This window comes from Heterocephalus glaber, unplaced genomic scaffold (assembly GCF_053883595.1).
Source record: "Heterocephalus glaber isolate CG9 unplaced genomic scaffold, H.glaber_assembly_v1.0 deba00001461, whole genome shotgun sequence".
NCBI lineage: Eukaryota > Metazoa > Chordata > Mammalia > Rodentia > Bathyergidae > Heterocephalus > Heterocephalus glaber.
This window is the reverse complement of record NW_028258308.1, coordinates 46,296,090-46,310,547: the sequence shown is the minus strand read 5'-3', so window position 1 is coordinate 46,310,547 and position 14,458 is coordinate 46,296,090. Positions and strand designations below refer to the sequence as shown.

At 41.0% G+C, this 14,458-nt stretch overlaps 1 protein-coding gene and 1 long non-coding RNA gene across 2 annotated transcripts; one reads left to right on the top strand and one right to left on the bottom strand.

The window, feature by feature from the left end:
* The first annotated feature begins 837 nt into the window (after positions 1–837).
* On the top strand, positions 838–2,588 carry LOC101718005 (olfactory receptor 2G3). The gene has a single exon (XM_004870952.3). It carries the CDS (start codon positions 1,435–1,437, stop codon positions 2,503–2,505), a length of 1,071 nt encoding a protein of 356 aa, XP_004871009.3. The 5' UTR covers positions 838–1,434; the 3' UTR covers positions 2,506–2,588.
* A 2,062-nt stretch (positions 2,589–4,650) lies between these two features.
* On the bottom strand, positions 4,651–13,391 carry LOC147826828 (uncharacterized). Its single transcript, XR_015438743.1, has 2 exons — positions 13,134–13,391; positions 4,651–6,217 (listed from the first exon to the last, which is right to left on the bottom strand). It is a non-coding gene; the product is annotated as an uncharacterized LOC147826828 (long non-coding RNA).
* Between the last annotated feature and the right edge of the window lie 1,067 nt (positions 13,392–14,458).

The following is a 14,458-nucleotide window of genomic DNA, read 5'->3' as shown; positions in this document are numbered from 1 at the left end:
AGTACTATTCTCTCATTTATCATCAAATTGAGCATTTTATCCTGAAATTCTTCTTCTCTCTCTTTCTGAAACTTTGGATAATATTTGCCCCTGTATAAGTGGTGATCTATTTCTGATTTTCCAGAATGCTGATGCTTGCACATCTGCAGGTGGATTCCAACTCTGGACCTACAGCATTTGACTCTACACAATTTACTGCATGTGATAACATGGGCTGTTCCCAGTGTGTAGCCTTGGGGAGCTGTAGTAGAGATAATTTTACTCCATACAATTGACTAAATTTAGTTATGTCACTGTGATTCTATTTTCAATGGTTTTTATTCAAAAGTAAAGAAAAACAATATTGTTCATAGCATTTTATAACACATCAGTTCATTTCTTTCAGTCTTTATGTTTCAAATTCTGGTATTTGTTTTTGAAACTAATTCAGCATATTCCACCCATTTATGAGATAAAAACTGTTCTTTCAAATGTGACATACATGACAATATTTGCACTGTATAGAACTTTTTTATAATGAAGAGCTTTGTAAAGATAAAGATGAAAATGATGGGAATAAGAGTCAGGGAGAGACAGCGGTGAAGATGCCTTGGTCTGCTTGAGCTCCATAAAAACCCTTACAAAAGGTACAGTGTAGGAAACCCAGGAAACACAGGTGCAACTTGGTCCCCAAGGGCTGGTGAATGTCAAAGCCACACAGAAGGAACACCCAGCTGCTCAGCATGTGGATGGTTGCAGGCCTCATGCAATGGAGGAGGAAGGAAAACAGTGCAGCAGCTGGGCAAGTGCAGCTTTCATCATGGGAATTAGCCTATAGTTACCTTAGGAGGCAGAGAGGTCACTTCTGAGTGTACACGCAAAGAAGAGGAAAGCAGGGTCTCAGAAGTCTTGTACACCAATGTGCACAGCAGCATTAATCACTATAGCAAAAGCAAGAAGACAATGTGTGCATCACCTGGGAGATGAATGCATAAACATCCTTTTTATATATGTACACTATGAGCCTAAAAACATTTTAGTGTATTCACCAGTGTCAATGAAATTTTGGGGTATGATGTAAGGGAAATAAGTTCCTCGCCACATTATAAATGCTGTGTGATTCTACTTTAGTGTAATGAAAATCACACCAATACAGAGCAGAATGGGCTCTCCATGGTGGGGAGGGAAAGGAGATATTTAATCGGTATGAGACGGGTTTGCAAGGTGAAAAGATTCAGCAAATGGGTGGTGGTGATGGTGATACAAAATTATCAGTGTACTTAATTGCACTGAATTAAATTGGCCGGTAATAAGGTAACTGCATAGGTAAGGTAATAAATGTTATGTATCATGGATCTTACCATAAAAATAGAAAAAATGAAAAAGAGAGAGGACTGCCTTAAATAATCTTCATTTGATGCCTTCCTCTGGACAAAAAATAGTTCATAGAGTCAAATGAATCTATTTTGTATAAAAGCATACACTAATAATACCAGTGAGGAAAAAAAGAAAACAAAACACATATTTATCCTCAAATCCTGTCCCATTTCTTCCAGCCATATATTAGAGACACATGCCATGGAAAGGGGAAACATGAGCTTTCCCAATACTTTTGTCCTGCTGGGCTTCTCAGAGTTTCCATGGCTGGAGAGGCCCCTCTCTGCAGTGGTCCTGGTCTCCTACCTCCTCACACTGGTGGGGAACAGCTCCATCATCTTCCTATCCCTGGTGGACCCCAGACTCCAGACGCCCATGTACTTTTTCCTGGACAACCTCTCTCTGCTGGATCTGTGTATCACCTGCACCACTGTGCCCCAGCTGCTGGCCAACCTGTGGGGACCAGAAAGGACCATTACTTCCTGGGGCTGCATCATACAGAGCTATCTATTCTGCTTGGCAGCCAGCACTGAATGTGCCCTGCTGGCCATGATGGGCATTGATCGCTATGTGGCCATCTGCCGGCCCCTCCAGTACACTCTCATCATGCGTCCCTGGGTGTGTATACAGATGGCAGCTGTCTCCTGGTCCAGTGGCCTGGCCAATGCTCTGCTCCAAGCCTCACTTACCCTCCAGCTCCCGCTCTGTGGGCACCACACCCTGGACCACTTCTTCTGTGAGGTATCTGTGCTCATAAAGCTGGCCTGTGGGGATACCTCTGCTAATGAGCTGGCCATCACATTGGTGACCATTCCATTTGGAATGCTGGCTCCCCTGATGATGGTCATCTCCTACACCTTCATTGCTAGGGCTATACTCAAGCTACCTTCAGCTGAAGGAAGGCGCAAGGCACTCAGCACCTGCAGTTCCCACTTGCTGGTGGTCACCCTGTACTTTGCACCAGGCATGTACTTGTACCTGCAGCCTTCATCTAAGACTTCCCAAGCCAAGTTCATGTCCTTTTTCTGCTGCGTTATCACCCCCCTGCTCAACCCACTCATCTACACCCTGAGAAACAAGGATGTGCAGATAGCATGGAAGAGGATCCTGCAATCTCAGGGAAAGGTGAAGTCTTTAACAGCCAGATGATCCCTCCCTGTCTTCTGAGCAATCACAGGCACACATCAGTAAGCAGACTTATTACACTTGCTTTTCCAAAAGAACATTCATGAGCTTCAAGAAAGATTTCCCAGTTGTTAATATCAGCCACCTCAATGATTGAAAACACTCTTGGGATCAGAATATTTGATCATATTTAGTCTCATAGCCATAGTCCTTCACTAAACCCTTCATATGTGTCTGTTCTTTATAGAGAGGATCTGCAGCATAGTTCATACATCTTTGGCTGTTTGGTAACAAATTCTTTCTTCTTTCTTTCCTTCTTTCTTTCTTCCTTTCTTTCTTCTTTCTTTCTTTCTCTCTCTCCTTTCTTTCTACATTTCTTTCTTTATTTCTTTGTTTCTTTCTTTCCATCCTTCCTTTTCATTACAATTATTTCCATGTACTAGTTGTACACAATAATAGTTTTCATTGTGACTCTTCCCTGGTGCATGTTATTGGGATTAGTTACATCCATCCTCCATATTCCCCCTGCTTAGACTTCATATGGGCACCTTTGCTTTCCCTGATAGTCCCTCTTCTCCTATCATGTCATCTACCCCCACCTTGATTGTATATATAAAAAGAAATGTCATGTTTGGGTTTCAGTGTCTGTCTTGATTTTCTTAGAATGATGATCTTCAAGTCCATGAATTTTCCTGAGAATGACATGATTTTGCTTTACTTTATCATTGAATAACATTTCATTATATATATATATACATATATATGTATATATATAACTTTTTCTTTATCCTTCATCCACTGATGAGCATCTAAGTTTATTTTGTAACTTTGCTACTGTGACTAACAGCACAATAAATATTGCTATGTAAATATTTGTATTGTATTCTGACTTTAATTACTTTGGATTATATAACATGGAATGATAGACTACATCTTATGTTTCCTCTATTTTTAATTTTGTATTTTTGAAGGACTCTCCGTACTGATTTCATAGTGGCTGTGCTAGTTTACATTTCCACCAACAATGTGTAAGGGTTGAAATAAATCAATCTCAAGTAAATGTAAATTAATTGAAATTATCCCGTTGCTATTATCAGACCACAGCACAGTGATGTTAAAAATAAACAACAAAAGAAAACAGAAATTATGCAAATGTAAGGCAACAAAACAATATGCTTTGAAATAAACAATGTGTCACGAAATTAAGGAAGAAAAAGACATTTCCTAGAACTAAATGATAATGCAAGTACAACATACCAGAACATTTTTAAAATATATATATATATATATTTATTGGCACATTTTTGATATAAAATACATTTACATTTATCATTGGGTGTTTGTACCAGAACATGATGTATCTTAGTTTTTATTTTGTCTCCCATTACCTGTACACCCTTCACCCCTTCCATACTCCCATATATACACAGATTTGATTCCATTTTTCTCATAATTTTTCCTTTCCATTCTTCACTTTCCTCTTCCCTTTCCCCTTCCATGATCCCCAAACCCTTGGACCTTTTCTTATTTCAAATTATCAATTATTCATTTTAATCATTTTCATCCTTATTTACACTTTCAATTTCTCACACTAGAGAAACTATTAAGTATTTACACATGTGTGTCCTATTTATTTCTCTTAAGAGTATGACCTCAATATGCATCCATTTAGCTATAAATGTCTCTAGCTTCTCATTCTTTATGGCTGAGTAGTACTCAATTTTATAAAAAAAACACCACATCTTCTTTATCCAGTTTCCAGTCGATGGACACTTGGGCTGTTTCCAAGCTTTAGCTATTACAAACTGTGCCACAATAAACTCTCGCTGTGGTAAGATTCTTTTTCTTCATTGGGGACTATTCCCAGTAGGAGAATAGCTGGGTCAAATGGGACCTCTAGACCTAGTTCTTTGAGGTATCTCCATACTGATTTCCACAGTGGTTGCACCAATCTACATTCCCACCAACAATAGAAAAGGGTTCCTTTCTCTCCACACCCCCATCAGCATTTGTTATTGGTTGATTTCTTGATAGCAGCCATTCTTTTTGGGGTGAGGTGGAATCTCAGTGTTGTTTTTATCTGCATCTCTCAAATGACCAGTGATGTTGAACATTTTTTCACACATTTATTTGCTGTTTTTACTTTTTTGTCTGAGAAATGTCTGTTCATTTCAGATGCCCATTTTTGAATTGGGTCTTTGAATTTGGGGGGCCTGATTTTTTTCAATTCTTCATATATTTTTGACAGTAGACCTTTGTCAGAGCTACAGCTGCTAAATATTTCTTCCCACAATGTAAGTTTTCTCTTAGCTCTGTTGGTAGTTTCTCTCGTAGTGCAGAAGCTTTTTAATATGATGAGATCCCAGTTGTGGATTCTTTGTGCTAGCTCCCATGCTACTGAAGATTTGTTCATAAAGTCTTTTCCTATGCCAGTGTCATCAAAAGTTCTACCTAACTTATCTTCCAACAAATTTAGTGTTTCTGACTTAATATTTAGATCTTTAACCCACTTCAGTCTTAGTTTAGTGTGCCGTGATAGGTATGGGTCTAGTTTTAATCTCTGACAGGTTGAAATCCAGTTTTACCAGCACCATTTATTAAATAGGCTATCTTTGGTCCAATGAGGGTGGTGGCTCCTTTGTCAAAGATGAGGTGACTGAGTATGTCTGGAGTTGTTTTTGCATCTTCTAATCTATTCCACTGATCTTTGGGTCTGTTCCTTTGCCAGTACCATGCTGTTTTTATCACAGTAGCTTTGTAGTATAGTTTCAAGTTGGGGATTGTGATATCCTCAGCCATGTCTCTGTAACCTAGAATTACTTTTGCTATTCTAGGTTTCTACTGTTTCCAAATGAATTTTTGGATTATTTTCTCTAGTTCTGTGAAGTATAATGCTGGAATTTCAATTGGCATTTCATTGAATATATATAGTAGTTTGGGAAGTATGGTCATTTTCACTATATTGGTTCTTCCTACCCTGGTAAAAGGGATATCTTTCCATTTTCTTGTATCCTCTTTGATCTCCTTCTTCAGAGTGCTGTAGTTTTCATCGTAGAGGTCTTTTGCTTCCTTTGTTAGGTTGATTCCTAGTTATTTCATTTTTTAGATGTGTGACGGAGCCTGCCGTCACCTGTTGAACGGTTCCTGAATGGGGAAGTGAGGATTAAGAAAAGAAAGACAAAGAAACAGAGTCAGGAGGGCTCCCAGTTACTGAGCTGCTTTATTGACTGTACTGTTCTCTTTTATAGTACTCAACAATAGAAAACATCTTACATAAGGCACATCTGGAAATTCCCCAGGCCTTGAGACAGTCCCGTGTTTTCTTTTCCCTAGCTCTGTGTCCTTGTGCTGTTCTTATCATTTTCTCCTATGCCTAGCTTCTTCAGAGCTGGTCAGCAAGCTCTACAATATTTCACTTAACCCTTTCATAGGAAATCCAAGTTGTCCATCTTAATACTTACAGAGCTGTTGGCTCTCCACATCTCCCCCTCTATTTTTATAAAAATGACTGTTATGAAGAAGACTGTGCCTGTCTTAGGTGGAGGGTCACTGCGAAATTCCTTACCCGTCATTGAGAAAAGGACAGAATTTATCCCACCTCTGTCTTAGGTCGGTAATTTCGCTGACTCCCTCCTTACCCATCATTGACTACCAGCCTTTCAGATTAAATTACCAGTTGGGGAGGCAAAGCACGAAGCCAAAGGCCATGAATCTCTCCAAAGGCACAGGAAAAAGTCTGCAAGACAAATTTAAATAGACAAGGGAGCAACATAGAAATCATCAAAAGAACTCCAATCACCACCAAAAGACCAATTAACATATGAGAGACTCCCATCAGGGAAGGCAAATGATCTAATAATTGACTTAAAAATTGTTGAGCATATTCTGAGGCATCAAAATGAAGAGGTTCGGCTTCCTGCATGGCAACTATCTCCTGATGTAAGCGTAACAAATCCAGGGACAGGTTCTCATGATGCCACACACCCTGCAAATGCAATTGAACCTTTTCCCAATTATATTGTGAAAAATTAAATTCCTTTCCAGTGACACACATCCAATTATAATTTACATGACATTGTAGCTTAAATTTCATTTTTAAGGTTTCAAATTCATCTCCCAAATGTAAAACTACTGAGTATAGGGCATTTAATTTATGTTCCACCCTTCTGTCAATATCCTCCTGCATCTCCAAAGCCAATTCACATTTTCAGACAATTGATTAACAAATTGTGCAGTTTGAACTGTTTCAGCTAAGGTCACAGCAGCCATCACAGAAGAGGCTATTAATGCAATGAGGGTGGCAATTCCTGCTATCACCAGACCTACCCCCCTCCGAGATCTCTGCAGGGCCCTTTTAAGATCTTCAAGGACTTGTATGCCCTGACTGGAATACCAGGGCTCAGATACATTGACAGGCATCATTATAAAACTAGGATTTTTTAAAACCATAACCCGAGATCCATTAGACACAGAAGAAACAACACAATTACTTAAAATACAATTAATACAGGATACATTATACATTGACTCATTTAAAAATGACAACCCAATCTCTCCAATTAACAACAACACTGGTGGTCTTACACAAACGGTAACATTAACCTGTTTCATTGTCCCTCCTGTGGCTGACCCATTGCCGATCTTCCCCTCCAATGGGAGGAGGGCAGCAGCCAACTTCCAAAGATAGGGTTGGCCATATTTTTTATCAGTCCACCAAAGTCTGGTAGAAATTGCTTGGGACGGAATGGATTGAGTTAGGTTGAGAACAGGCCAGGTAGCTGACCAATCCAAAATGTAGCTGGAAGTGCCTGAGATGTTGAATCGGTATGGTTGATCTCCCACACATCGTTCCCAGGAGGCAGTTCTATTAACACATCATCCAACACCACAGGGCAGAAAGTCCTGTGCCTCTTCATGTCCTGATGCAGTAAATATGGTACCAAGGGGCATGGCCAATTTAATCTCCTGTATATAATATGGGCAGGAAGGGCGATACCAATCTTGCAACATCAACTGATGTACCTGTATGCACCCTGCTTCATTCGTGCCATGGGTAAAGCAAATGGGGGTACCACTGCCAACCCCATGGTAGGTGAAATTTTTAATGAAGTGGGACTCCTCACGAGAAAGGGCAGGTTCATCGAGCCAGTGGGTGTCATTAACCCAGACCATTACTTCTCCATCTTCCCAATTATACGGATGTACCATAGGGGGATCCGGCATGAAGGACCAGAGGAGTTTAGCGGATACTTCATTGATCAGGAGGATCCACAGGAGGCAACGACCCATTACCAGGATGGGGGGTGACATCAACCTGCCAGACCAAGCATTCAGGCAACAAGTGGGGACCTTCAGCATCCTGAGGAAAAACACAAACATGCCCTCGTCCCCAGATTAAAACGGGGTCGGGCCCATTCCAGCAACCTGTAAGAGGATCCTTCCATTTTACCTGGGCATAAGACTGTTGTGACTTTGGATGCCAAAAACGCTCAGCAGCAGTTAAGCCTTATCTATCTATAGTCAAAAAATTTAAAACAAAAAGAGCATGATTTATATAATTAGCTGGGGTCAGGGGATATAACTCCCCCTTTTTTAATTTATTAAGCTGAACCTTTAGGGTCCCATGGGCACGTTCCACAATACCTTGGCCTTGGGGATTATAAGGTATACCTGTTTTATGAACAATCCCAAATTGTAAACAAAATGACTGAAAGGCTTTACTAACATAACCAGACCCATTATCAGTTTTAATAATAGAAGGAATTCCAACCATAGCAAAACATTTTAAACAATGCATAATAACATGTTTAGTAGCTTCACCAACTTGAGCTGTAGCCATCAAAAAGCCAGAATAGGTATCTATACTAGCATGAACATATTTTAATCTCCCAAATTCTGCAATATGGGTAACATCCATTTGCCATAATTGATTAGGCTTGAGGCCACAAGGATTGATACCATAATGAGGACTCAAAAAATGTTCAGAACAGGTGGGACATTGTTTAACTATCTGACGAGCAGCCTCACGAGAAATTTTAAATTGTTTATAAAGACTATGACTATTTTGATGACATAATTTATGAGATAGTGAGGCCTGTTGAACTTGAGTAAGATTAACTAAACAAGTTAAGGCATCGACCCGGGAATTTCCCTGACTTAAAGGCCCTGGTAAGCCAGAATGAGCTCTTAGATGTCCGACAAAGCAGGAAGCTTTATGGGCACGAATACATGATTGTATATATAAAAATGAATCATGAATTTTAGAAGAAGAGGAAGAATATAACTCTGCAGTCTCTAATAATGGAATTGCCCTGGCAGTATATTGACTATCAGTATATAAATTAAAGGGAACATCAGACAGAATTTTAAAAACTTCTAAAACAGCAAGAAGTTCTACAATTTGGGCTGATTGGGATGAAACAATTAAAACAATTTCTTTACCATCAATGATAAGACTTGCTTTACCTTTAGCAGAGCCATCAGTAAAAACTAAAGATGCACTTTTTAAAGGTCATGTTTTAATAATTGTAGGAAATAAAAAGGCATGGAGGGAGGCAAAATGTAACAATTTATCTTTAGGGAGATGATTATCAACACTTCCCAGATATCTGGCAAAGGCGATGGCCCAAGAATCTACATTTTGAAACAACCAATCAATTTGTAACTTTCCATATGGAACAATAATCTCGGGGGGATCAAGACCAAAAAAAGTCGACATTCTGGTTGGCCTAAACTAACTAATTGAGCAACAGCTTCATAATAGGGGGTAATTACTCTAGCAGGAGAAACAGGTAAGTGGAGCCATAAAAGTGGGCCATCCTGCCAGCAAATGGCTGTAGGTTGATAACTGGTTCTTAATACACACAAACTCCAAGATAGAGAATAGTCAATATACCGAAGCTGACTAGAGTCAATGGCCTGTTCAACTCGTTGAATAGCATCACGGTCTTCAGGGGTCCATGATCTAGGAGAACAAGGGTCAGGATCCCCTTGTAATATTTGAAAAAGGGGACGTAACTCCCCTGTGGTTAGACCTAATGTTGGGCGTAGCCAATTAATATCACCTAACAACTTTTGAAAATCATTCAAAGTGCTAAGATGATCTTTTCTTATATCCAATTTTTGGGGTATTATTATTTGTTCTGCAAGCTCAAAACCCAAATATTGAAAAGGGGGGAATCTTTGAACCTTTGAACTAGAAATAATCAAACCAGAATTTTGTAGAGCTTGTTGTAAACACTTAAAAACCATTAATAGAGTGCCCTCATTTTTATCAGCTATAAAGATATCATCCATATAATGAATCATATATATTTGAGGAAAGCGAAGGCGAACATCCTCAATGGCATTAGCTACAAATTTTTGACATAGGGTTGGGCTATTGGCCATTCCCTGGGGCAAGACTAACCACTGATATCATTTCATAGGCTCCTGGAAATTAACTGAGGGAACACTGAAGGCAAAACGTTTACAATCCTCTTTCGCTAGATGAACTGTAAAAAAGCAATCTTGCAGATCTACAACAATTTTATAAGTATTTTTTGGTATGGCAGACGGGCAAGGCAGCCCAAGCTGCAAAGCTCCCATAGGCTCCATAATGGAATTAACCCATCGAAGGTCTTGAAGGAGTCGCCATTTACCAAACTTTTTCTTGATTACAAAGATGGGCGAATTCCGTGGGGAGTTAGAAGGAACAATATGTCCTGCATTGAGCTGCTCCTGTACCAACTGCTTGGCTGCCAAAATCTTTTCTGTTGTAAGGGGCCATTGATCTACCCACACAGGTTCATCACTTTTCCAAGTGATAGGATCTGCATGAGGCACAGGAGGATCAACAGCCCTCTTTAAAAATATCCTAATCCAGTTCTAGTAAATTTTCCTGAGGATTCAATAGGCACATGTTTGCCTTGTCCATCAAAACCAAGACCCTGATGGGGTAGAAGGCCCTGGTCCATTAACTGTTGGGTGACTTGTTTGCAGGGAATATAAAGATATACTCCCATATCTTTCATGACATCTCTTCCCCAGAGACTTACAGGCAAACCTGAAATTACATAGGGTTGAAAAGTACCTGAATGGCCTTCATCATCAGACCACCTTAACAAATCACTACTCTGTTCTGTATTATTAGTTTGTCCAATTCCTTGTAATTGGGTCATGGTGCTCATTTTTGGCCAGGAAGAAGGCCAATGATCCACTCGCACAATGGACACATCGGCGCCCATATCTAACAGTGCCTTGAAACTTTTTCCATTAATATATAATTGCAATTCAGGTCTATGGGTCCCTATACTTTGTACCCAATAAACATTGGAGGAGCCAAAACCTCAATGTCCTCTTTTGGCCTGGGCCCGGAGGCAGGATAAGCAACTGAGCAAAGTGCTGACCTGCAGGAATTACTGAAAAGTAGAAGGAGAATGAGCCATAATTTTTATTTCCCCTGTGAAATCGGCATCAATTACCCCTGGGGCCACTAACAACCCTCGCATGGTGCTGCTGCTTCGGCCCAAAAGAAGCCCAACAGTATCTGGGGGCAGAGGCCCCCAAACCCCTGTAGGCAGGGCCTGCATCCCTATTTCTGGTGTTACTACTGCGCGGGAGGTGGCACAGAGGTCCAATCCTGCGCTGCCTGAGGTGGCTCGGAAGAGTTGAGAAATGGATTTCCTTTCTGGGGGGGTACAAAGGCTTGAAGAGCCCCGTAGGCTTGTTTTGGGGCCTGGGGTGGGCCCCTCCGCCCATTTCCCAGTGGCAAAACATTTCCTAGAGCATCTCTTTTTGATTTGCATTCATTAGCCCAATGATTGCCCCTCCGACAAGGGGGGCACAACCCCGGGCGCTTTTCCGAGTCAAGCGGGGCGGAGGGAGTTGAGGGAGCGGCAGCACGGTGCTGACAGTGTCTAACTCGATGACCTATTTGTCCGCATCCATAACAACTTCCCGGGGTCCTGCAACTCTAGCTCCACGCCTTCGAGAAGTTTGTTGGAAAAGGACATCTTTAACAGTTTTTCCCTGCAGGGCAGCAGCCATGGCAAGGCCCTGAGTATATGAAGGGCCAATATCGGAGCACAAATGAATATAATCCGAGTTTTCGATAAGGTCCAAGGGCTGCCTGACAAGCGGTGTTAGCATTTTCATAGGCCAATTGTTTAACTAGGAGGGATCCATCTTCTGAGTCACCCACCAATCGAGAGGCCATTTGCATTAAGTGAGCCACAAAATCTTGAAAAGGTTCCTCAGGGCCCTGCCTTATTTTGGATAGCTCTTCTGTTTGTTGGCCAGTAGAGGGAAGTCTCAGCCAGGCACGCTTAGCAGCGGCACCGACTTGAGCTAAAACAGCAGGCGGGAGTTCCATCTGATTCCGAAGGTTATGAAATAGCCCTTCTCTGACCAGCATATCAAATTAAATGCCATTGCCATTTGCCAAATTTAGATCCGCTGTTTTTTTGGCACTGCTCAACATATTCAGTTTTCCACAATAAATAATCACCTCCTGTAAGACAAGCCTTGGCAAGCTGTTTCCAGTCTGCTGGCGGGAGATTTTTCCATGGCCAGAGCATCTAACAAGGCCTGAGTAAAAGGGGCATTGGGACCATACTGAGAGCAGGCCAATTTCAATTCTTTCAATTGTTTAAAGGCTATGGGTTGATATTGTCCGCCAACAATATTGCCTTGTGCATCATAATTATGAAGGACAGGAAAAACCCTCTGAAAACCTTCAATATGTTCTCCAATCTTTCCCCCTTCTGCCAGGGCAGATTGTAAAGGGGACAAGGAGCTCAACTGAAATTTATATAGGGGATTTATAACTTTACACCTTTTTCTTGAGATTGTAAGGCGGCAGCAGCCATCGGGCAGAGCATCGCAATATTTTTTGGAGGGGTCTCCCATCCTGAACAGGAGACCCAACCTTCTGGGGGGGGCTGTCTTAACTGATTGTTCCTTATGAGAAATCACAATATCAGCCAACTGCTTAGCCAGCCTTAAAACTTCCTCGGATGTAGGCCACGGGATCATACCGGAAGGGGGGTCCACCTCAGGGACAGAAGGAAGATTCACCTTGGGGGTGAAGGGTTCAGAAATTGGAGGCTCCGGATTACTTACAGTTTTTTTATCTACTAAAGCAATTACCAGAGCAGGAGCCCAATCCTCATTATTATATTTAGCGGCCTCCTCTTCCAGCGTGATTGCACCCCCTGGATCTAGAGACTCTCTTTTCAAAAAGGGGTTGGTGGATGGTGGGCGAAAATTTAAAGCCTCCTCATCTGTTTTTGAAGGAGGGATGCATGATGGAACTCCAGCATCACTGGGAAGGGTGATTGAAGTGCCCATCCGTTCATGTTCATGCCGGGGATCCAGACTATCTCTAATTAAAGCCCACAAACTAAAAGTATCTATAGGGACTTTAGTTGGCCCATGTCCTTCATAATAATCTTGAAGTTTTTTTCCCTACTTTATTCCATAACTCTAAATTAACAGTTCCCTCTTCGGGCAACCAGGGGCAAACTTTTTCAACCATCTCCAAAAAATTACATAATTGCTGTTGTCCAACCCGGGTACCTGGGCTTGAAGCATGTTTTTAAGAGTGTGCACAAACAACATCCTGCTATTACCTTGCCCCATTTTCGCTCCCGAGTAATATCGCTCGCTCCTACCTTAACCGGATCCACAAGCTGCGGCGTCCTTCACTGCAACGTCCTCCCCCGTATTCAGGTCCCTGTTCAGGCGCCACCTGTGACGGAGCCTGCCGTCACCTGTCAAACGGTTCCTGAATGGGGAAGTGAGGATTAAGAAAAGAAAGGCAAAGAAACAGAGTCAGGAGGGCTCCCAGTTACCGAGCTGCTTTATTGACTTTACTGTTCTCTTTTATAGTACTCAAGAATAGAAAATATCTTACATAAGGCACATCTGGAAATTCCCCAGGCCTTGAGACAGTCCTGTGTGTTCTTTTCCCTAGCTCTGTGTCCTTGTGCTGTTATTATCACTTTCTCCTATGCCTAGCTTCTTCAGAGCTGGGCAGCAAGCTCTACAATATTTCACTTAACCCTTTCATAGGAAATCAAAGTTGTCCATCTTAATACTTATAGAGCTGTTGGCTCTCCACGTAGATGCTATTGTAAAAGGAATTATTCCGCAAATTTCTGTCTCAATGGGTCTGCTATTTGCGTATAAGAAGGCTATTGTTTTTTGAGTCTTGACCTTGTATCCAGCTACTCTACTGAATCTGTCAATTAGGCCTAGAAGACTTTGGACTGAGTTTTTGGGTTTTTCTCTGTAAAGTATCATATTATCAGCAAATAATGACAGTTTCACTTCTTCCTTTCCTATCTTTATTCCTTTTATTTCTTTCTCTTTTCTAATTGCTATGGCTAATGTTTCCAGAACAATATTGAACAGGATTGGTGATAGTGGGCATCCTTGTCTTGTTCCAGATTTTAGCATGAACGTTTTCAATTTTTGACCATTTAGTATGATGTTGGCTGTTGGTTTTACATAGAGAGCATTAATCAGGTTGAGATAAAGACCTTCTATGCCAATTTTCTGTAGCATGTTTATCATGAATGGGTGTTGGATTTTGTCAAATGCTTTTTCTGCATCTATTGAGATGATCATGTGGTTTTGTCCTTGACTCTGTTAATACAGTGTATTACATTTATTGATTTACAGATGTTGAAGCTTCCTTGCCTCCCTGAGATAAATCCAACTTGGTCAGGGTTTATGATCTTCTTAATGACACTCTATTCTGTTTGCCAGTATCTTGTTGAGGATTTTTGGATCTATGTTCATTAGGGAGATTGACCTGTAGTTCTCTTTTTGGGTTGGGTCTTTCCCTGATTTTGGACTCAAAGTAACACTTGTTTCCAGGAATGAATTTGGAAGCCTTGTTTCCCTTTCAATTTCCTTGATGAGTTTAACGAGTAATGGTGATAGTTTTTCTTTAAATGTCTTGTAGAATTCAGCAGTGCAGCCATCTAGACCT

Coding starts and splice junctions, on each gene's coding strand:
- LOC101718005 (XM_004870952.3), top strand. CDS start 1,435: ATGAATCTATTTTGTATAAAAGCATACACTAATAATACCAGTGAGGAA.